The 25,889-nt window shown below is 37.4% G+C and overlaps 1 protein-coding gene across 3 annotated transcripts in view; it reads right to left on the bottom strand.

Moving 5' to 3' along the window:
• Positions 1-7,978: 7,978 nt before the first annotated feature.
• The window catches only part of LOC307164408 (neural cell adhesion molecule 2), a 209,434-nt gene continuing 191,523 nt past the window's right edge, over positions 7,979-25,889 (bottom strand). The window contains exons 15-17 of one of the 3 annotated variants that reach the window (XM_079881230.1): positions 23,197-23,371; positions 12,857-13,064; positions 7,979-9,747 (exon numbers count right to left, since the gene is read on the bottom strand). In XM_079881230.1, coding sequence (XP_079737356.1) covers positions 9,633-9,747; positions 12,857-13,064; positions 23,197-23,371 — 498 coding nt within the window. In that variant the 3' untranslated portion in view covers positions 7,979-9,632. Of the gene's footprint in view, positions 9,748-12,856; positions 13,065-19,384; positions 20,358-23,196; positions 23,372-25,889 lie in introns of those variants that run through there. The other 2 variants (XM_079881231.1, XM_079881232.1) reach the window with 2 other exon arrangements.

The following is a 25,889-nucleotide window of genomic DNA, read 5'->3' as shown; positions in this document are numbered from 1 at the left end:
GAACCCCAGGGCTTTTGATTAACAGACACTTACTGACATTTAGAGGGCACCTACCAGGTCTCAATAAAAAGATAACAGTGATTTCGATTATTTTACATGAAACACATTCTCTTTGATGTTTAACCTTTAGCATAAAGAGAATGTAACTGTGCTGCAAATAGGGTGACCAGATGAGATTGGCTGAAATTCGGGACGGGACGGGACAGGGAGGATCGGTTGCTTTGGTGGGGTAGGCCTACTATGATATTAGACTACATAGCCTATAATAAAAGATAATGAATTTCAAACCTGAACCAAACATATTTTTATTCAAATATCAACAGTCTGTCATTAGTCTTTAGTCTGCCACAAAAAAAACAACATTAAAATCATGAACTCAAATGCCATTGTGAAAAAAAACCAAAAACAAAACATTGACTGTTGTAACAGTGCGTACAATCAGACCTTTCAGGCTAGCCTAACGCTAATAAGCCTTATGCCAAAATTATTATTACGACTAAATTGTCGGTCATTAAATAAGAAAACAAAATAATTGTGTAGATGATTTGCTTTGTGTAACCCGACATCAGACATTAGGCCGAAGTATTTTTTTGCACACCAAATCAATCACTCTTTTACGACTGGCTGCCTGCACATTCACTGTCCTCACGACTGCGGCAACTTGCGCTCGCTTATCAATGCATATAAATTTGCGCCTACGGTATCTTTTAAAAAAAAAGAACTTCAAAAAAAGAAAAAAAGATGCTGCAGCCAATGAGCAGCCGGCGGGGGATGGCTGCAGGACAACTCAACCTCCACGGACGGTTTTTTATTGTTTTATCAAACAATAACTACTAAATATTTTGCTTTAGTACAATTCTCGGGACAATTAGGCCCGGATTCGGGATTCAGGACAACAGCTTAAACCCTATTCGCACGGGATTAGTATTATCTGGGGACCTCGTGTGATTTAGAAATTGCCCACCCACATCTGAATTTCGTATGGCGCATTCGCACGGGATAAGCGAAGCCTGTGATTTTACTCGAATTTACTGACTTATCCCCTGGATATGATGTCAATAGGCTATTGCTTGGAAATGTCTTGTTGTTATTATAGGTCTAGCTGTATAATATATCATAAACAGATGAATGTTCCTTACCGCTCATTCATATCATTCATCTCCATCTAATCATGGTTCTCGGCTTTCTCTTTCTGCAAATTGTATAGTTGTATGGTGTATAGCGATATGACCCAGCACCCAAAATACTATCAAAACACTCAAACGCAGCCTCCATTGTTTGCGAAAGATGGATAAAAAAGCGCACAGGAAACAAAAACCTTGAAAAAATTAGAAACGACCCCGCCAAATCACAGAGATGCCGATTCGCACGGGACTAATATTATCACAGGACCTCTGTGTTCTGCGAAATATGGTAGGTCATTTGCGGGGGAATTTTTACTTTACAAATTACATGGCCGATTCGCACGGGATTAAGATCACAGACAACCTCCGCAATTATTACAATTGACTAGAGGTCACCAGGTAATACTTATCCCGTGCGAATAGGGCTTTAGATTTCGGGGTCTGGTCACCCTACTTTTTATAGTCAGTAGAATGTCTGTTGGAGGACCATCACAATAAAGAGTTAGCTGATATTAAGTAGTCTATTAATACTCTAATGAGAGTTATAGTTGACATGTAGTTGGAAAGTTAACCAACTTATTGGTCAACAAAATGCTCAAAAGGGACTATAAAAATAACATGTTACCGACATAATTTTACAAAAAAACCCACCTATTTCAATTTCACCTTTTATTGAATTTTCTGTTCATCAAAAGACTGAAAAACAAACAAAAATATTAAGCAGCACAACTGGTTTCAACATTGATGATATTGATAATCATACAGTTTTGAGTTCAGAGCACCAAATCAGCATATTAGAATGATTTCTGAAGGATCATGTGACACTGAAGACTGTAATGAGTAATGTTGCTGAAAATTCACCACAGGAATACATTTAATCTTAAAATATATTAAAATAGAAAACAGTTATTTTAAATAGTAATACTATTTCACAACAATACTGTTTTACTGCATTTTTGATCAAATAAATGCAGCTTTGGTCAGCATAAGAGACTTAATGGTAGTGTATGTTCAATGTGTTTTGAGCACTTTTAATTTGTTATTACAATAAATCAAATTTGTTTTAATGATGGTCAGATGGTGAGAGTGAGAGCTACAAAGACAGAGAGATGGATGAAGAGAATGAGAGGAGCCTGTCCCATCTGTTTGAGAGAGCCGTGTTCTGGCTGTGGCTATAAGACTCTCATCCTCACAGCCTGTAAGGCATTAACCGCACAGAGCCCTTGACACGCCTCTCCATCTCTTTAATTATTAAGCATTTATCTCAGCATGTCCCTCAGGCGCGCCTTATCACAGGTGAGGAGGTGCACCAAGCAACCCATGGCATCATGGGAGATTCTGAGAGCAGGCAGATTAGGAAGGAGGAGCACCTGCCAAAAGGATTAGTGCAGAATTTGCTCACTGAAGTTTGCAGAGATTCCGGCAACGCTTCACATGTTCGCTGCTTTAAGAATAAATTCAGGTGTGTGAGAGCTTGTAAGTTTTCTAGATTGCAGACATACATGCATGCATTTATAGGAAAGTGTTACTAAAGACTGCCTCGCGATCTTTCAGGAACTTACACCACTGCTTTTTAATCATAAGTGGGATGCCCCAAAATGGTGGCTGACTTCACTGGATGATTCTGGTTGTGTGCAGATTACAGAAGGCTTTCTGCACCCCTCTGGCTTAGCCAGGGATTTGTTCGCCGAGCATGGCGCTTCAGTCTAGCATTCTACGTCAAAAGTTTCTATTAATATGAGCATGGCAGCTTGTGTTTGTGCGTGTTTCTCAAAAAAGACTGCTAGAAAATAAATCATGGAAAATAAATCATGTGTACATTTTTTTTTTTTTAGATAAGTTACTCTTTCAATTCCGAGTGACAAATTAAGTTGAATATCCCCATAAATCTTTTCAAATGGATCAATTTCAAACCGAACAAACGCTGCAACCATAAACGGATAAAAGCTGGCCATATAAACATGATTTATGTAGTCAGTAGGCGAGGAATACATTAAGTAAATGCTGGGTCAAGAAAGGTTATTGTTAAATCATATCATTCATATATTTGAATCACTTCTAATACATAATAAAAATACCAATATAGGTGATGTAGTAGCTTCCCCCCAGTAAGCCCTCTGAGGTTTTATCATTATTGCTATCATCTGTCATTATGTTTAGTCATTCACACTGGGTCGCACTGATAGTAATAAGTCCTTTTGTCATACTGCTGTGAAAACAGAAAAAAAAATAAAAAAATAAATAAAAACTGGCTTGTTTCTTACATTGTGCTTTCATTTTATGGCCTGCTTTGTCATTTAAATGCTAAAATGTTGCTTAAAATAACCGATTGTTTTTTTCAAATGACAATTTTCTTAAATGGCTGTAAAAATCAATTATAAATGCAATTAGGCACAGGTATCTGTTTGTTTCTTTAAGCTAATTACATCAGGCAAGAATGTAATTAGGGCAAAAGCAAAGCCATTTAAAACAGCAGTAAAAGCAGAGCGAATGCTTGTAGCCGTATGGTATTTACTCAGCGCTATGTCCAGGCTGTTATCGAGAACTCCCTTAAGGCATGTCTTTGGTTGAAATACATTAACAACAGAAGCAATAACAGTTTCAGCTAAAGAGAAACACAATACAAATAAACATTGTAATCTAGCTCTAATTCCCCCCGCTGCCAGAGAGATATCTTGACAGCTGTCTTGAAATGAACCCAAACAATTGTAGCGAATAGTTCCTAATTCACTCTTTAAAAAGATACAGGATCATTTTGTAACCACATAGGCTTTTTAGAAGTGCTCCAAATTATGCCATTTTGAGTCTGTTGACCGCTGTATGAAACTTTGAAGGATATTATATTGGGAAAAAAGCAAAGACCAGACTATTCACAATGATTGGCTGTTTTCTTTAAGAAAGCTTAAATGGATAGGCTTGAGAACAAAGTGAGAGAGAACATACACAATCTATTATCCTTTTCATAATCTTAAATCCTTATAAGCTTTTTAACAATATATACAGTGTTGTGAAAAGAAAACTGCCCTTTTCTGATTTTATGTGATCAGTTTTGGGTTGTGTTCATTTATAACTACATAGTCTGGATGTAAAATGGGCACAGATGTTTGGTGCATCTTTCATTTCTTTGGTATTCAAGGAAAAGTATGGAATATATATCTTAGTAGAAAAAAAATAAAAATAAAATACAGAATAAACAAATACTTTTTCACAGCACTGGACATACTACATGGAAACTGCAACAGTTCTCTCTCATTGAACATTTGCCCAAAAACAGCCTTTCAAACTCCACACGGCATTAATAAATTTCTGCACACAAAGGGCCTCCTTCATAGGCTTTGATTCCTGTATTACATGGGTAGAGGATTTCTTAAAAGGTACACTGTGTAGTTTTTAGCTAAGTATTTTATTAGCTAAAATCAATGTCTTTATTCATAAATATGTCCTCATTGGTGTAAAATTACCTCTGCCAATGATCTGACTTATCCTCGTAAGCAAAGAATTTCTTATCTTTATCTACATTGGACGGGTAAGTCCAAGGAGGCTTCCTTGTCGTTCCGCTATTTTGAAAAACTATAATAGCAGAGAGGGGAAAAAAGCACTAGCCTACCTCAACGCGTTTCCACAACGCGTTTTCGTTCAGAGCCAGCGTCACGTGAATGAAACCAGCTGAAACAGACAAGGAGAACAGTGAGAGGCGCTTGTCACTGCCCCGGCAAATTTGAAAGGCTGCACTGCACGGTACTTCATAATGCAGGATTATACTTATGCCGAGCCACAGGAGAAGGAATCCTTGTCGCCAAAAAAGCAAAAAATCGAATTTAAAAGGAAACGTGACCAGCGAATTAAAAAAACGAGAGTAAATATCGGGATAGCTTTTCCCAGGTGGAAAGAGGTAATGAAGGAGAAAGACTTTGAAAGGGATGCTGAAGTTGCCTGCTTTCTTCTCGACAGGTAAGTCAATGTTACAGTCTAAATTATAAGCTTTTTTTCCATTGCTTGGTCGTGTAATTCATTATATAGGCAGCATAACAGGAGAACATGTATAGTTAAACTCGATGAAGTGCTATTGGAAGACATGTTGTCATAGCTTCTTGGTACATAACCAGTGGCGTATCCAGGACATTTTTACTGGGGTGGCCAAGATGGGACACAAAACTAGAGTGGGGTGGCCATATATAGCCTACTATAAAGTAATGTTATGTAAACCTTTAAACTCTTATGAACAATAGAGGATTTTAATAATAGTAACAAAGTGCAAACTTTATTTTTAAATAATGGTACTATTTCATAAAATGTAAGATACAGTCACAGGCCTATTTAGGAAATGTGTTTACTAGGCTATAGTCTGTTATTAATTACCGTAGTGGGAATATGATTTAGGCTACTCAATTAACTTGTCCATTAACTTGTCTGAAAATGCACTTGTGTTTATCTGCAAAAAGGTTCACATACACTAGATTGCAGCCTAGGCTACTTTTAATGTAAATATAATGTTAGTCGTTTGTTTTTCAATTCATAACACATGTGGACAATATGGAGTGAGCTGTAGTCTCTGTCTTATATGTGACCCTGGACCACAAAACCAGTCTTATGGGTAATTTTTTTTAAATTGAGATTTATACATCATCTGAAAGCTGAATATATAATCTTTCCATTGATGTATGGTTTGTTAGGAATAGGACAATATTTGGCCGAGATACAACTATTTGAAAATCTGGAATCTGAGGGTACAGAAAAATCGAAATATTGAGAAAATCGCCTTTAAAGTTGTCCATTTCTATTGGCGATAGTGCTGCATCCATTCACAAAAATAAATGTTTTATATATTTAAGGTGGGAAATTTACAAAATATCTTCATGGAACATGATCTTTACTTAATATCCTAATGATTTTTGGCATAAAAGAAAAATCTATAATTTTGACCCATACAATGTTTTGTTGGCTATTGCCACACATATACCTGTGCAACATAAGACTGGTTTTGTGATCCAGGGTCACATATATTCTTAAATTCTGTCTTATATTTTTTATATATTTATTTATTGTTTTAACAATTTTTATATTTATTATGCACTGGCCGTAGAGCATTGCAATTTCATTGTATACTTGATATACATTGAGAATAAAGATTCTTACTTAGATTCTTACTTACTTTTTAAAGTCTACATTAGAGACCTGCGCAGGACGGATTTCTCCCTTAATAATTCCTAAAAAGCTGACATCTCAGTTCATCGTGATCTCACAAATCTCTGTTATTATCAATGAAACTGGCTGCATAATGAATCTTTCATAATATATACACTTTGTTTGCTATAATCAGATGATTTGCCAGTAGCCTATGCAGAAATCAGCACTGAACAAAAAGTCCATTTTGAGCGGTGAGGGGATTCTATCTTAAATGTCTCTGATTGGCCACTGCGTTCAAGAAATCAACACATATGTCTGTGATTGGCTACATTGTTGCAAATGCAAACATGTTATACATAGAGACTCTGGCCTGTAAATCGTTTCTATTTTGTTTTAGTTGTTCTTGTTGCTTTTGTGCAACAGATGAATGACAATTTATTTGTTTTTAGATGTTCAATTTATAGATAATTCTATTTTGCGGGAGTCCCGCGAATCGTTTTACTCTCCCGCAACCAGCACACACACGAGTGCATTACCGCCCATGCCCGCACTCGGCCATCAGATCTATATTCCCGAGCCGCACTCTGCTGCGTTGGGTCCCGACCATACCTCTCAATCGACTGATTCCAGCGTTTTTATTGTTGTTGTATTGTTGCAACTGTGTGACCGTCACCGTCCTCTTGTTTCACGGACTAGCAGCAGCAGGTGCACCGTGCAGCGCACGTACTTTCATCTCATAAGTCACCTGACCTGCATGGCCAAACGTCCGCTGAGCAGAAATCAGCTCTCAAAGTCTCAGTTTGACCGTTACTGTGTTAGTTAAAAAATTTAAACTGACCCTAAATCAGTTGATCAGCTGTCATCATTGATTGACAACATTTCTCATTTCTTGTGTTGACGAACTTGACCAACTACCTATCAGATCTGGGGTGGCCACAGGGGTGGCCAATGAGCTTTCAGGGGTGGCCCCGGCCACCCCAGGCCACCCCCTAGAATCGCCACTGTACATAACAGCTACCCTAGTTGCAACATGCATTTGAAAAAGTGAGGCGCTAGAGAGCATTACTTGTTTGAATGCAAAATACAATTTCACCGCTAGATGGGAGAAATTCCTACACAGTGTACCTTTAAGGGCTGGTCACATCAGCAAAATTTCATTGTCGATTTTAAATGGTGTAGCGATACACAAAGCCAGACCCATTTAGAAAAGCCTGAGAAGGTTGAGTGAATCATTATGGAAAGATCAGTTTGCATCCTAAAAACTGTTCTCGGTTGGGCAGTCATTGTCTACTGTGTTCACCCTGATTAAAGACCATGTGTGTTTAGTGGATAGCCAAGGCAGAGGACACCAATGCCCGGGTGAGTCTGCATTAGCTCTCCAGTACTTACACTTCAAAGTGCAGCAGACAACAGGACCCCCGAAGGAAACGTAGATGGTTTCTTTCAAACGTGGTCAGGCATGGATGTTCCAGTCTCGTTCTTCATTTCCACAGGTCACCGGCTCCAGGACAAGGAAAGGAACCTTTAAGGACCATTGAATCTCAACTACATTCATTTCCCACACCACATATTCAATGGCTGTGCTTCAAAACCCAGTGAGCTTTCTCTTTCGGTAGCTCACTAGGTTTTGGTACACAGCCATGTCTTGTATAATTATCAAAGACTATGAAAGTGTTCTTTAACACAAATGTGTGCTATATGCTTTAAAAAGCAGAGTCCAAATGGTTTAAACTTTAATATTGGGACACTTTTATTTACAGAAGAAAAATTACACTGGATTACAAGAATTCCACAAGTACAGTTGGGCGTATGGAGTGCTCCCTTTAGACTGCTGAAAAGAAATTGGCAACATTCCACAATGTTCTATTGCGCTGAATGTGAAGAGCCTGGTGATTATGAAAAATATATGCAAAAGTTTTAGTTTTTTGGAGAAATTAGCTGGCCCAAACCAAAGTGAATATGCTGAACATTTAGATGGATATCAAGACTTCTTTCTCAAACTCCGATTGGTAAAATGAGCATGCGTCTAGCAGAATGCCATTTCCATCCTTATTACTGCAACACAAAGATCCTGATCACCTGCAGACCCCTGATCTCTCATAAAACCAAAGCTTCCTTGCTCAAATTATCCAAAAATGGCATGGATTTGATTACCAAAACAAATTGTATAGCTAAAACCTCTGTGACTCATCTGAAACCACCTTCTTGGCCACCTGCCCTTCTTTAGCTCTCGATAACATCACTTACACAGAAAACCTTTACATTGATTGCCAATTTTGATGCACATACTTTGTCATCATTTATGTGTCACGCTAAGACAGAACCTGGAATGAATCATATTTTTTTTCTGTTGTGAAATGTTCCAAAGAAATAACAAGTATTTACATCAGCACACTTGAATAGATATTTCTCATATTTTCCTAATCCTTTAAGACTTGGCAACCTCTACTTTCTTTACGTCATTCTTCATCTTTCTACACTCCATGCTCGCTATCACACACATCCAAACACATCCCCACAACAACACGGCCATGCTCAGACGCACACACGTACAAACTTTCACACGGTTCTAAAGGAAAAGCACTTTCTTTTTTTTTTTTGTTTCCAAGATATCTCCACAAGAAAGTATGACATACGATGCTCCTCTGATTCTGATGAAACAACAGTGTTGGAAACAAGGACATATTTTCATCCACAAATACACTTGTAATCTATGAGTAATTCATCGTCTAGGCCAAGTTGGGCCTGTGTCAGCGCCACCCATGTACCCATGTACCATGTACTCAGTTTGGGGTCAAGTGTGGTTGATCCTTGCTTTGCTTCTGAGCATTCTGTAATTTATTTGCATTTGGGTGAGACATTTAGTGGCAAAAAGGCTAGAAAGTAAACATTACTCAAACAGTTACTCAAAACTACAACACAGACCGAAAAAAAGTGGGGGATTTCCACACACTTAATTTTGAGTGACGCATTAAGAAGCGATTTTTTTTGAGTAACCACTGAAAAAGTGCAACGGCCGGATTCCAAAGAAAGATGGAATGAGAGCAAGAGAAAACGTGAAGCTTACGGCGTAGACCCAACCTCCAAGTAACAAAGAATCAGACTCAAAGCAACAGCAAAGCCTTGAAAAAAAAGAAGCCCAAAAATAAGCGAGAACAAGCACAAATAAACGGGGGCCTGTCTGTTGAGCGGCAACCTCCGAAAAATGTTTCACAAAGCAGTTATCGCGTGGCCTCTTCTGATACCCCGGACGAGGAGTCTCTAACAAACGATCTTACAATTGGTTGGCGTGTTCTTGCTTGTATTCTCATTAGTTTGCTTGCTATTGGTCTCTGGGTGGCTCACTTTGCATGTTTTTTTTAGAGGATAGCAGGGCCTCCATTACGCTTTACTGTCCTCCTGTGTCATGTGTCGGCTGTTGTCACCGTGAACTTTGATCTCGATCGTGTCCGGTTTCAGAGTCTCCTTGCCGTTTTCCTCTTTCAGTGGCAATTTCCTGTCGGAAGAGAAGAAAGGTGCACAGTGGGCAGTTTGAAAGAGTGGTCAAAAACACATTTTCAATTGACAACTAGCCATTGTGGTTCCCCAGAGGCTGAAATTCAGACTTAGGGGGCTTTTTGCAGACCAGAATCTATTTGGCACCACAGTTTGGTTTGTTTTAGGAACTTATGAGATCGATGAGATGCTTGAAAAGGTGGCTTCGGATCAGGTTTGAGCCATGCACCCAAATTACGGCTAGTGTTCAAAAGCGTGAGGTCGGTAGGATTTCTAAAAGGCTGCATTTCTTTGATTAGAAATACAGAAATATTGTGAAATATTACAATACATTTATTTTCTATTTTAATATATTTAATATATTTATTTGATATATTTTTCCCAGGATTTTTGGAATATAAAGTTCAGAAGAACAGCATTTATGTGAAATAGATTTTTTTCTGTTACAATGTTAAAGTCTTTACTGTCACTATTAATTAATTTAATGCACATTTGCTTTAATTTCTTTCAAAGAATAAAAAATCTAACTGACCCTAACATTTTTAATGGTACTGTCAGTGTGAAAACAGTCTTATGTCATCATTTACTCACCCTCATGTTCATCCAAACCTCAATGAACGTTTTTTAACTGTTTTTGTCCATACAATTAAAGTCAGTGGGGTCAAAAACAATACTGGAACTCCATAAACTTTCATAGTTTTTTTCTTCTTCAAGAAATCTTATTTTGTGATCCACAGACAAAATAAATAAATAAATAAATAAATAAATTCAAACAGGTTTGGAATGCCATGAAGGTTAGCAAATGTTAAAATATTTTTTTAGGGTGAACTCTTTAACTAGGAACAAATTATCATAATATATAAAATATAAAATATTATTTTCAAAGACAAATAATGTCTGTCTTTGCAATCTGTAATTAAAAAGTAACACATTTTCCACTTTCCTGCTCAGCTCATTAACTTTTTCAACCCTTACCTATCAAAGAATGGAAAAAAAATTCCCAACAATATCCCAATGGATGAAATCAAGCTATCTGGCTTCACTCAAGAATACTTGACATCACATTATTGTTGACTTTAATGTCAACCTATAGGTTTATAAACGTATGTTTTCTGGGGGTTATTTGTGTAACACTCTTGGGCCACAAAGTAAGCATCAGGCCCTGTGACGGATTGGTCGCATATGTGCATTATTTCTAAGGCCCCATGTGTGACTCTTCATCACATGGGATAACATTGGAAAGGAACCTTCCTCTGTAATAATGTTACTTAAGTCCAGGCCAAGGCCTTTGGGATGGTATGGGGCTCATATCTGCTTGTTATTGAAGCTGAAGACAATCACGGTCCTTAATCTCTCTGAACTTTTAGCCAAGTAAACCTGGCAGGACTTGAGTTTTTACAGCAGGCAATGCATAGCTACAGATCAGTTACCCTGCAAACCAAAGGACAAAGTCTACACAGGATGTCAGGAACCATAAAGGCACCAGTCGGAAGCAAAACATTCAATTCAACTAACAATAAAACGTAGATCGCATTATTCAAATGAGTGATTCACAGTAAACAAACTGATAAGCCTGTAGACTAAGTATTTCTTTGACGTACACGCTCCATATAAATCAAAACTGTTTGTCTGTCACACCTTTCTTTTTCTGGCTAGCTTGAGGACTTTGAATTGCAGCATGTTTTACTGTCAACTGAAGACAAATTGTTTGTTGTAGTTATAAGGTAACATTACTTTTAAAGTAACTCATTACAATGTAGTGTAACTCATTATAAAAACTAACTAATGATGTTACATTATTACTTTTTATGCAAAGTAAGCTGCAAGTTATTTTTTCTAACCGATATCTGACTGAGACTCTCTCTTGAGTGTAAGTGATAGGCATTGCGTTTGCAACCTTTTTTGAACTTTAAAATATTTATTATATGCAATGGCATATAGCCTGGCTAACATCAGACGTGGTCTGGGAACCACATGTTAATTTTCTCGTATTTGAGGCGTGGTTTACGAATGCCCAGAGCCGTTTATTGGGCGCTACGAATGTCTATCAAATGCGCCTGTACGTAGCTCATAGCCAATCGTTTCAATTATACCAGATGACGTATGTAGAGCGACAGAAATTCGACGAGGAATAAGACGAAATAAACTTGCGTTCTAAACTACTTAGAACACATCGAAAGGCAACTTCGCGTCTGCTGCCATGTTGGATCCATAGATATAAACAAACTGCTTCGGTGTGTCGCATAGACGTCGTCATCGCCTTGCTGCTCCCTCCCCGTTCTGTGATTGGTTCCCTTTTTGAGGGGAAAATCTGGTCCATGGTGTCCAGGCTGCCTAGCAGCGTGAATAAAATCGCACTGTGCGCAAGGCAGCATGGAGAAACCCAGGCTAAATGGCATATGACATTTTCAGACTTATAGTGCATGTATTTACATGGGAATTAAAGTTACAGGAAACAATGTATCTTGTACCCAGGGCTTACATTTTTTTAATAAAATTTGTTCACTTTGAGCAGAATCAGTATTTTAACATTTCTGTTCATGAGTTCCTTCTGTAATATTACCGTTCCAAACATTTTACTAAGAGCTTGTGACTAAACCTCGTATGTACATTGGATTCACAATGGTCCTACACTATACTGTAGGCTATTACCTGCCATTCATTTTCACTTAAATGTAATGCTTGTAATGAGAAAACCTCCTGAGATCCAAAAGCTAATACCAGTGGATTGCCATTGCAAATTACCCATGTCTTGACAACTGAGCACAGGCATTTCACTCACGTTGAATAGGCCGTACTATTTGAATTCATGACTGGCTGACTGCAAAATTAAAATCTTAAACAGAACGGTGAAATAACGTTATTAACTGGTTAATGGTAATTTCAAATAAGCGTTTCTGTTCAGAAAGATTACACTTGATTTCCTTTTTCGCTTTTATGTTCCTGTTAAAATTGCGTTCCTCCAACCAATTCAGAGCCCTCCATGTACCAGAACATTACATTAAAAAAAGTATTCTGCTTTAAATGTTAAATCTCTTGGGATAAAAGCATTTGCTAAATGAATAAATGTCAATACAAATGCTAATAACTGATGCAAAAGGGATACTCACAGGTAGGCAGCTTTGCCCTCCTCTAGCTCTTTGCTCTTGCCGCTTGTGGCTGTCTTTTTGCTGCAGAGCTTGCGGGTGATGCACATGAGCAGGCCACACTGGCGCAGGAAGAAGCAGCTGACGTCCACTAGCACGAGCAGCAGCAGCAGGCCAGATAACCCCAGCCCAACCACTGCGCCCAGGCCTAGGCCGCTGAACAGCGAATCTGCTGAGACAGGATACACACACAACCATCAATGACGGGCCTCGACAACACATACACTCCTTTATGAGAACCCTTGTTCATGACAAGTAAATACTGCTGCTCTTAGAATGTGCTGAAAATGGGGTTACAAGCATTATTGTTTGCTTTACATTTGATTAAAAGGGCATGAAAAGGCACAATGATTCATAAAGGATAATGTGAAAATTCTTCTATGGTTATTTTTGGCCAAACAACAGGAAGAAAAGATCTAATGCTGCGTTTATGCCATGTCATAATTAATCTATTCTGAGCTGTTCACGTCCTCAGGCTGGGAATTATGCATTTCTATGGCAAAACTAACGGCCAAAAGAATCTGTAGGAGTAGGAGCTTTCAGAAAAAAAGCTGTAATTACAAGCTCTGCGAGGACGTGAACGCTTTTTACAAGTTGAAATCTCCAAGTTCAGAGATAAATAGAATAAAAATTTAATTAAATAAATAATTGTCAGTGCTGAAAGTAAGATAAAAAAATAAAGAAAAGTCAATTAAAGCATTCATTAAACATAGTGTAATAAAACAACAATCTTCTAGCAAAAACACAATAAATATAGCTATCTCATGTTTTTGCTTTAAGAACTTCAAGGTGATGCAACTCAATTTGTGAAAGCCTTTGCGTGAGGAAATGAGGCTGTCTGAGCTGTTCGGAGGGAAACATCCATGGCAATGTTATTGCTCTAAACACATCAATCACGCATGCTATTGAACGTAACATTGCCATTATAGCAAAAGCATCCCAGAAGTCTGTTGTGTGATCTGGACACAGTGACAGGGCATCAGAGTGACAAAAGCGACACATGATAGATGAGGGAAGGACAGGCATACTAAAAAGACCTTTGAACAATTTAGTAGCTGTCTGAATTTCTTTTTTTTTTTAAATTCACATCCACCTCAAACGAGTGTAGATTTTGTTCTACCATTTGGTGCGACATTTAAATTTAACCTTAAAAAACAATGCTAAAACTTTACAAGGCTTCATTTGTTAACATAAGTTAACATGAACTAACAATTAACAACTCATTGTTTATGTTAGCTAAAGTATTAGCTAATGTTAACAAATGAGACCTTACTGTAAAGTGGTACCAAAAAACAAAAACATCACAGAAGGAACATCCGGCAATGTTTATAACCATCCTTAATTAAATCTACGATTGTGACCTCAAAACTTCAGATTAGGAAGATCATTTGACCATCATGATCTATTGACCATTTTCAAATTGCCTCACCATGCGACTGCATATCAGCTTATCCATGAACGAGTAGCACTCAAAGACCTCAGATTCATTGATTCTGGTATGGTTTTACTTTTGATGCATGAAGCACATGACCAACTCCACTGTGACTTATCGGCCAACGCATCTGTTTTTCACCATCTTGTGCCGTGCTCTCCCTGAGAAATGTGTCCGCACTCCTATAGCTGATTTGTTGTTGATTTATAACATCATTAGAAGCTCAATTTAGCATCTCGTTAATATCACTTATCCTGAAGTTCCACAAATGGGCGTGATCCATCCGCATCTGAGTTCAACGCACTCAATTAATTAAATATGAACGGTGATTGAGACTCAGCAATGAGAAGCAATAACTCAAGCTCGATTGATTGTGTCTGGACGGCACCCTCACTCTGAAGGGAGGTCTGTGGGTGGGCTCTCAGCAGATGATTGACAGGCTAATGAAGCTTGTAATCATGTGTGAGGCTTAATGGCTGTGTCACGCTGATACATGACTAAGTAGGGCTTAAACAGATCCATGGTTTTCTAGTTTGGGAACACTTTTACATGGGAAAACTTGCATCGTGAAGTACAGGCAATAGGAGCATTTGAGACCCTGCTAATGCACTCTCTTCAAGGTTGAAGTACTGTATATCCCTCAGCCTTTGAGCTGCACCGCTTAATCATTCAAACACTTACCTCTGCACTTACAACACCAGTAAATGCAGAAAGCTGGAGACTGGATGGGTTCTAAAAATAGACTTCAGTCAAACCAGTGTAAATCTGTTATGAGGGGGCTTCAGATTAGATGAAAATGACACCCTTACTCCATGCATAGTTCAGCAAATGTTTACCAAATGCATTTAATGTTGTATGACAGTCATTAACCTAATAGTATGTATACCTTGGGCCACAAAAATAAACAAAAAATTGACAATAAAGCCATGTCAGCTGCCATTACCCAAGTCTTCGTCACATGGTCGTTCAGAAATCATTCTAATAAGCTGATTAGCTGCCTAAGAAGCATTTCTTAGAATATTAATATTTTTGTGGAAAGTATTACTTTTAAATACATTTTTAATGACCCTAAGATTTTCAACAGTAGCATTGAGCCTATATAATAAAAAATAACTACATTCCCCATAATGATTAAAATATTGCATGATATGATTGATATAACACATGCATACAATATCTGTTGAATATCAAAAAAGTGTTTTAGGGTTTCTCGTCCCTTTATGTTCAAATTAAATCAAAACTTTAAATTATTGATCAGTGTGTGTTATTCCAATGAAAAATTGCTTGTTTTTATAATATTTTAATCATAATGTACTGTAAGATCTTGATGATCATCAATCCTAACTTTTCCAACACTTCTGATATAAAAATTTTTTTTCACAAACCCAATCAGTTTCTAATTAAATATTCGGTTTGACTCAATAATGCAACGGTTTACAAAAGTAATTGGGTTGTGAATGTATTTCATATTAAATGTCACATGGAGTCAGGAAGAAGTGTAAAGAATGAAATTCTGTCAAATTAGAGAAATCACTTCCAGAAATGATGGCGAAATTGAATCATGAACAGCCAAGCAAATGTTGCCAAACTCATGAATAGTCTAGCAAGCGTTTGCCAAATGCATTTGATGTGCTATGAAAGAACATCAGGTTTTTTGATACCAAGCTAAATGGCCAAAGTACACCTCCTAGCTCACATGAAATGCCACTTTTATAGCTTTTTGGGTTGTATTAAGTGGATACATTGAGCTGACCAGTGACAGTTTGGTCCTTTTTACTAATCATCCTATAAAACCCAAAGAGCACTCCATAAAATGAGACAGTTTTCTTATCTCCAGGCTGAATGGCTTCCTTCTGGAGTCCTGAGGTAATTTAAAGCTTTGACCATTATGGAAAAGGTCCCAAGTTTTAAGACTCCTCCTCCTCCCCTCACCCTGTGCTGGCCCAGCAACCTCTGCACTACCTACACAGAGGACACAAGCCAAGCATGACTCCATAATGATGGTTTAAAGACTCTAACGCTCATTAAGACGCTATGCTTGACGAGCAGAAGGGACCCTCTAGTCGTTAAACGATTAATAGACCGACTGCCGTCAGGATAGCCATTATCAGTGGCAAAGATGTCTTTGCGCAGCATGAGGTTGGACTGATGGGTCAGAACGAATGAAATGGGTGTCAAGTGGCACCAATTAAACATCGCTTTTCCATACTTTTAATAGAATTCTCTATGACACTTGTAGTGTATCTGGGGAAATTATCATTATCGTAACCATTTCATTGGTTGGTCATGTATAAACAGAACATAATTCCAAATGAATGTCATTATAAATTCCACATTCATCTAGAGGATCTTAAATAATTGTTGGTCTATTTGTTTCAATAAACTTTTTTTTCTTTCAACACAACAATTTTGGAAGTCAAGTTTACAATATGCTCAGGTCTCAGACACCACAATCACATTTACTTAATGGATTTATCAAAAATAGCTGCCATTTTCACCCTCAAAGTTCACCCAAAAATGAAAATTCTGTCATAATTTATCCACCCACATGTTGTTTTTACCTGGTATTAATTTATTTCTTCTGTCAAACACAAAATAAGATATTTTGAATAACTTTTCAAATGTTTTTGTCAGTAAAATGCAAGTAAATGGTCTAAATAACATTGAATATTGCTATATAGCCAAAGGAGGAGACATTTTTAAAAGTCTTTCATTTTTGTGTGTATAGACCCCCATCTCTGCAATGTCTTTTCTTTCCCTGTACTAGAGACACGTTGTTGCTCGTGTTGCTTAAGGAAATGTCTGATACCTTCTGATTTATGACTTCATACACCTGGCTTTAGGACAAATGGCTGTACGCTGGCTAGCTGGATGGACTTTGCTTATTTCTCTTCCAGAAGCAAAAAAAAAAAAAAAAAAACCCTTATTTATGGGTGGTGTGATCAGCAGTAATGGACAGCAGTAAAACAACAGGTCCATTTTCATTTGCCCGAATCTTTTCCAGCTGGAACAGTCAACAAAGAGCCATTCTAATCTTATAAGAAGTCAAGCCACATTAGGAAATAAAGGCCTTAATGGACTGGGCTTCAGACCCTTTCTTTTAACGAGAAAAATATTGAGGTTTTTGACATACCCATAAATGAAATGCAATGTTCTATTGCCGTGTAATGAGAGAATGGAGAGGGCAGCGCGTAGAGATGATCGAGATAAATGGTCTCCATTGACTTGACTTCCATTGATCTGAGAGGTATGCCTCGAGGGGATTAAAACCTCTCAACAAAATTTAAAAATGATACAAATTTAAACTGCAAAACATTATGAGATCCTAATTGTGATAATGTGCTATGAACACATAACAACAAGGAATGTTTGTTACCATTTTCTCAAAAAATAAATAAATAAATAAAACAACACAATAAAAATGATTGTGGATGATGCTTTGTGGACAAGAGAGCATCAGAGACAGATTACCTTCTATAAACTCAAGATCACTTAAAAGAGTCATAGGATGCAAAATTAATTTTTATATGGTGTTTGTTTGCATATAAATGTGTCTTTAAAGCGCGTGGACACAACCACCATACAATGAAAAAAATCCATTCTTTCCTTTTTTTTTTTTATCCTCGAAAAGCCTAAACACTCGATAATCAAGCCGTTTGGATTTTCTAAGCAATATGATGTCATATTGCTCATGCTCCGCCCACGACCACTGACGGATTGTCCCGTATTAGCATATTTACGACACCCCCCATGGAAGTGAGGGGTGGGGTGAGCAGTTGCTCATTATCATTTAAGAAACATGCACCGAAACGGGTCGCTGAAACAGAGCTGATTTTGAGGAGGTAAAAGGGTATTGTTTTACACAACCATTGAGTATGTTACAAACTTTACATGAAGACCCTAAAGAATCATATCAACTTGTGGAAAATGCGGTCCAAATGCAATGTCCTACCTGCCTTTCAACAGGTATTTTCATAACCAAATTGCCTACCCTTCCTTTAAGATATCAGTTTTCATTGCTTCATTGAAAAATAAGGAACCTTGTCATTCGTAATTCTGCTAAATAGCCCTTCAGAATTGACAAAGACTTTTTCAATCTTTATCTTTGCTTGATTGTTTTACTGGCTAATATTAAATTTGAGCTATTCGCTGTGCAGTACAATGATTCAGATAATACAATGCTTTTGTATTTCTTATAATAATAAACCAAATTATGCACACAAACTGCTTTATATGTCAGTGTTCTACATTAACTGGTTCACTGGTACACTGACAACAAGTCATGATTAGTCTTAGGATTCTGAGCTCAGAGGCTGAACATCAGAGTGAACTAGTTTATTTGAGAAATTCCGACAAAGACTTCTACACTGATTCTGACATGAATTCAAATATATTCTTCAAACATGCAGCATCAGTATAGCACAGACTTTCTATAGTTATGGTCTTTACATTTAGTGGTTCTCAAAATGCACTCTTCAGATAACAGAAAATAAATAAGCTTCTGACTAAAGCACACACTTCATCAAATCAAGATTGCAATACTGCATCCACACAGTAAAGAAAGTGAAGCATATCCATTCTTACTATTTTAAAACATACACTACCGTTCAAAAGTTTGAGGTCAGAACGATTTTTTTAATACATTTTTTTTTTTTTTTTACTTTCTATTTTTCAAAGAATCCTAAAAAAAAGTATCATGGTTTCTACAAAAAATGTAAGCAGCACAACTGTTTTCTCCCTTTGATAATAACATGAAATTATGCTTGGGCACCAAATCAGCTTTTCAGAATGATTTCTGAAGGATCATGTGACCCTGAAGAATGGATTAATGGCTGCTGAAAATTCAGCTTTGCCATCACAGGAATAAATAACATTTTAAAATATATGAAATTAGAAAACAGTTATTTATATATAATATTTTACTTTATTTAATCAAATAACTGCAGCCTTGGAAACCATAAGACTTTCAAAAACAATTTAAAAATCCAACCGACCTAAACTCTTGAACGATCAGCTGATTTTAGTCCTTTACAATGACATGGAACAATGAGTGTTAGCTTAATTCACTGTATTCAAATACTACAACTCCTGCATGGCAGCAACATACTACACAAATATTCATATTCACAGACTGCACATGATTCCAGTAACTAATGTTCTTTCTCATCAATACCGAGAATATACAATAAAATGGCATGAAAATGTCTCTGCCAGAGGTGTACCCAGAAAATGAAAATTAATGTGCATTATATATTGACTCACTGCAAGGGAGAAGTCTTGTTTTATGTTTCTCAGTCTCACATTACGGGTAACAGAAAATCGGCCTGTTTGATTTATGATACCAGTGTTTAAAAGTCATATCAATTTGAAATCCTACTTGACTCCATTTAATGAGTGCTGCGTTCTATATCTTTGTGTGCGTGTATCAGCAACATCATTAAATGCATTCTCTCAAGCGATGCAGCTGCTGACATTTCCCATAGACATAATAAACCAAAACAAAAGAGCCTGTGGATGCACAGAAGATGGAAAAGCCCTAATGCTGGTGGCTTACCGTGTCTTTTGTAAACACCAGCAAAAAGGAGCTCATTATACAAAACTAAGGGTCTGATCACTACAGGTGGAGAGAGTAAATTAATCACTCAGTTTTTCCTCTTCCTTTGTTGTCAGTAATATGCAAGACCTTTATGGATCAAAAAAGTAAGCTGGATTTGGAATGGAGGGAGGCCAGGATAGTGGAGGGATCAGCTCACAAGCATACAGGCTCGGACAATAACAAGAACGCCACCAGAGTCTGATAAGGAGCATTGAAACGGCACGGCTAATGGTCAGCGAGCCATTGGTGGGGATGAAAAAAAAAAAAGTCCCTGGCTCAGTCTTTTGGGCTCATTCCAGGCAAAGTGAAGATGGAGCAATGTCAACACAGACATGAGAACAGCAACAATGACAGAGAAGCTCCGAAGACGGTCACCGTATGGACAGGCTGCGCATGGGGACGTCCACGTCCGGTTGGAGGGGGCTTGCAACACTGATCTGCAATGAGATGGAGGGGAGAGGGAGTGGGAAGGAAGAGGGAAAGACATACAGTAGGTGTGTGGAGCCAGCAAAGGACGCAGGATGGTTACACACACGAGAGAATGAAAAGCAGTTTATTCACAACATTGAGCGTTGGGGTTAATAGAAAAGATGATTACAAAAGTGGAAATGATATTATTTTGGTGCAGGTCAGGACATAAACATGGGTGAATGTGACAAAAATGTTGACATATGAGCGAGCAGTCCAAACCAGTGTCCGTTGTAAAGGTTTGTTTGATTGAAAGGATCGCGGGGTGTTTATAGGCAAACAGAAAAGCAAGTTTAGTGGCAGTTCATAGCAAAACAAAAAGCCCAGCGATTTGCGGTGTGGCCCAGAATGTGTTGCATAATTCATTAGGTGGGAATTGGAGAACAGGATTGTTTAGAGTGAAACAACGAGACAAAGCACAATAGAATTATAAATAAGAGCATGGGCCAGCGGGGATGAAGGGGTGCAGGTGGAGAAGGAGAGAAAAAGGAAAGGATGAGAAAGAGTTGGGGGAGAATATACAAATGACATCAAATTAACAAGGTAAATCCAAGATGCTGAGGAGCAGTGCTGTCAACACACACACTCACATTGAGATATTTTTCATTCATATACACATATGCATGCACTGACACGGCATCTATGAATATTTAACATATAATTGGACAACATATAATTCTATCTATCTATCTATCTATCTATCTATCTATCTATCTATCTATCTATCTATCTATCTATCTATCTATCTATCTATCTATCTATCTATCTATCTATCTATCTATCTATCATGCTATGGTGGTAATGTGAGGACATGTCCCCACAACTTTATGAAACAGCTTGCAGCTGCAATTTTGTGTTTGTCAGTTGCGTCCCCTAATATAATCCACTCACGTATACAGCAGCAATTTTGCTTGGTTCATTAAAACAAACATTGTTATTAGAGCAGGTATGAGCCTGAGACCTGACGCATTCAAAGCAAAACACTTACATCGACACCATTATGTACTGCATTTATCCTCTATTCCAAACATCTATCAAACTAAAAGACAAATTTCCAGGATTGACAGTGGGAGGAAGTTAAATATAAAACAATCCACAATACGCGGTATAAAGAGAACTTGGAATTGAATCATTTAAACAGTTGTTTAAATGATTTTGTGCAGTTTATTTCATGACCATATTGTGATTCATAAATCATTTTGTATCAATAAATAGAAAAGCAAATTTCCAAGATAAATCTAGAATGTCTACTTAGCAAAAACAATAAAAAAAATTAAATAAAATCTTGGTACAGTACTTCTGCATAACACAGCTATAGCGTATCAGCGCAGTAAGTGAATTGTATGTGCCTTTGTTAGGTGAATATTAATATGTAACTCTTGAAAGCCATGTTTATATCATATGTGATATGCTGATGGTATGATATATATATATATATATATAAATGTAAAAAACACCATTATCATTAAACCATACAATATAATCACAATATAAATCCTTGGCCTGAGAGAAAGCCCTATCGAAATGGTCTTTTCTATGTATTTCCCAAACAATTATACTATTGTTTTTCTTTTCTATGTATTTCCCAAACAATTATACTATTGTGTGTAAAAAAACCCCCAGCCTTTTCTTACAGTAGATTAAGTGGCTATAATTTGAGTGTTATTTTCAACCTGAGGAAAGTTCTAGTATGTTTTTTGAAAAATTGATCTCCTTCCTGAGATTACGACGACACAAACACAGAGGTAGGCCTATTGAGAGTAGACAGGCAATCAACAGACCTCTTTAAAATGTGTTTACCCTTACATTGCTTTCCATTTAAAAAAACATTAGAAAGGTATTATTGTATTACTGATGGGGAACACAAACCACTTCTGTGGATTTAGCTGGTTGAACTATCAGTTTTACTATATGTGCATCCAGCAAATTACCATTTATGCTTACACCATTCAGACACCCATTGGCTACCAAAGAGCTTTTGATTGATTCTTGAATTTTTCTGATTTCATTGTAACCCCAGATTTGTTGGGACCCAGTAAATATTAAAAGCCTTCTTATAAAAGCATGGCTTCAAAAAAAGAACATCACTGCAAACTGTACATGGTCAGTCAGCCAAACAGTGATATGGGGCACTAACAGATGGACAGTTAGGGCCCGTTCACACCAAGGATGATAACTATTAACAATAAGGATAAAAATGTAGTTCTAAAAATACTTCTTAATGACACAGCACAACTATATAACGATAACTGCACAGAGGAAGAATATCGTTATAATCCCTTTCACAACAAATTTTTTCCAGCTGATGAATGATAAAAACATTGACAGCAATCAGGATCCATTCTGCTTTAAAGAGCTTGAGAATTTAAGGTGGCAGATGACAAATCTGCAGCGCTCGCATAGAATAAACAGTGTGGATGGTAATATAGTGGTTGCTATAGTTATAGTGATCGTTCTTGGTGTGAATGGGCATTTAGACATATTTGATCATATTCGTTTTATTTTTGTCAGATAATATCTTTCTCATCTCTTTTTTCCTAAGGAGAAAGTGTTTTCACTGACAATTTGCTCCTGATTAGGACACAGAATCGGCTCCACGTTTGATTGTGATTCTGAGATACATGAGCTCCATCAAGCGTGGGTGCTGGCAAGTGTGCTGAACTGTAGCAGAGCATATAATTATAATAGGAGACATATAATTTCAGCTATAGATATTGTGAGTGGGTGATGAAGTGCTGTAGATAATCGAACTCAATTTGTCGTATGAAAAAGAGTAATACTTTGCATGTGCTGTGGAAGTACTTGTACCTGTGATATCAGGTTTCTGAGGCATGGAGAACTTCACAAAGGTGGGTTCAGATAGGCCTTTGACGTTGCGGGCGGTGATTTCCACCTCATACTGCGTATTCCACTGGAGCGGTTGCAGCAGTACAAAATCATTCACACCTGGAACCAGTTTTGTCATCCACTGTTCTTCCTTGTCCTACACAAAACCACAAGTGTTTCATAAAACATGCACAAGCATAAACATACAGTATGAGCATATGACTAAACAATTGGCTCTAGGGCACATACTGTAAGACTTGTTCGAACAATTAGTTGTCACTTTCAGAGCTGTAAAGTTCAGGAAGTAAAAGTCCTCCTCAGTATTTTGTTACAATCACCTAGATTTGCAGAGATTAATGAAATCTAATTAGTGAAATCAGCTGGCTGAGTTCATGGGTGGAATAAATAAATGGCGGGACTTTTACTTTCTTTTTCTTTTTCTTTTTCTTTGGACTTTACACCTCCACATTTTGACACATACTGTACATATGACAACTTATCGCCATAAACAAATCTTGTTAATGTATGTGAGCGGCGTGCGCTCACGGGTGTGTGAATATTGGCTATTTTTACAATGGATTTGAACATATGCGTAAAAAAGGTTGCACACATATGTGTGCACACGATTAATGAATGAGACCCGTTGTTTTATTTGCAACAATGGCAAAATGAAAAATTATATTGTGCTCCTCACATTTGTTTAGCTATGCAAATTCACTTATATTCAAATAGCTTCAACAACATATTTTTAATTATCTTTTAATTAGATAATTTGTCATTTAATTTGTCGCATTTGTCATATTTAGGCATATTTGTCAATTGATTGGTTGCAAATATAAATACAATTTGGTAATTTATTTTTACAAAGTGAATTTATTTTTTCAAACATCGATTTTCTCTGATGGATGGAAATCAAAACATAAGATTATATATTAAGAGGCCATCTGATCCTTCATCCTCCGAGCAACAGATAAGAAAGAGATGCTTTTCTCTAATCCTCAAACTTTTTCACACACTTACAGCAGCAACACTCCAATGAATCCATTATCCTCTTTGTGTCCCTGCCTGCAGAGAATCTGAGCACGAGTGTGAGCAGTGTGTGTGTGTGTGTGTGTGTGTGTGTGTGCCGGCTGTTCCGCCAGCTAAAATTTTAAAACTAGGCCCACACATACTGCCTTCAAAAACTCATTGCTTTTATATTTTGACATTTTCAAAACGCCTCAGCTCTTTAAAGGCTAAATGGTTGAATGTGCCTTTCACATGTCGACAGTCCTTAGGCATACTGTGACATCTCCATTTCCTCTGTTCTCACCTCCACATGCACAGACCGAGCAAATGAGAGAGAGGGAGAGCGAGAGAAATAAAAAAAAAAAAAAAAAAAAAAAGGGAAGAGTACAAATAAAAGAGAGGGAAAAGATGCCAGCGGACCCTATTACGGTAGAGGAGGAAGTGAGGCATCACCAAACAGACTGAGACAGACAGAGATGAAGCAAATGAGGAAATGTTGAGGCCCATGAGGGGAAAAACAAACAGAGGGATTGTAGGAGAGAGAGCAAGCAAGCTGTGGTGAATGTGTGTATATACTAGTGTGGTAACACTCAATAACCTTTCAGAACCTGTAGACAAACTGTATTGATTGTGAAACAGTGGTGACATTGTAACTCCATGACGCAAAGTTACACAAGGCCTTTTAGAATGCTGACATCATCACGGGCACAGCTCTTGCTCCCTGTGAGATCTACTCGGAGTCTTGTTTTTGAAGGGTCTAATTTTATGCTACTAACAAATATTGACTGCAATAGTCATGTGACTGCATTTTTGTCGGCCAACCCCGGAAGTTAGCGTCACCCTGGTTCCCTCGACAAAAACCCTACAGGATTTTTCCATTGGCTTTTGGATTATTGCAGAAAATAAGGTCTGTGACTAACAAAAGCTTATGATTCTTACAAGTTTTGTTCATCGTGATAATCTTCACAAATTAACATAATGTTTATGGATTTTGAAGCGTAAATACAATGAGCAGAAGTCAAAAGAGCTAAACATAGGCTATGAATAAAATACACCACAGTCCCATGACTTCAACTTCACCATCACTAAGCTTCTGACAACTCTTTCAGTCTTTGTTTTAAAACATTTTCCCTGAAAGTTAGAGTATTAATAGTTCGCAAAAGCATGATTATAAACACAGCGAGGCTGTGAATGCGTACTAGTGAGTAGATGAGTTTACCTGTTCAGCGTGATGACGTTTAATGACAACCTCTGCTGTCCCATTTAGCCACTTGTAAGCAACCACCTTTTACAAGACAAGTAAAAGTTTAAAAAAAAAAATCACAAGAGGGTATTACTGATGTATTTTATATATCTTGAGCTCGTGTTCAACACAGACCTTATTTCCAGACCATATGACCAGATACTATGTATTCTAAACAAAACAATAAGCGTGAGGCGAGAACATTATTTCTGTAAAATGAGTGGGCACAGATAATTATACTTTGTGAGTACAGATATCATTTTTTTATGTGTGTATATTCACATATTCATTCATTTCCCCCCTGCTGAATAAGCGGAGGTTAATAGCTGCTTCACCACCAAATTAAAAGTTCCATGCGACTGCCACTAGGGGGCGAACTTCAGAATTGTTGTGAATGTCAGAGGAAAAAAGACGGCTTAAAGGA

Source organism: Squalius cephalus (genome assembly GCF_949319135.1).
Source record: "Squalius cephalus genome assembly, chromosome: 9".
Taxonomy (NCBI): Eukaryota; Metazoa; Chordata; class Actinopteri; order Cypriniformes; family Leuciscidae; genus Squalius; species Squalius cephalus.
Note: the sequence above shows the minus strand (reverse complement) of the source record. Positions and strands in the feature narration are given on the sequence as shown.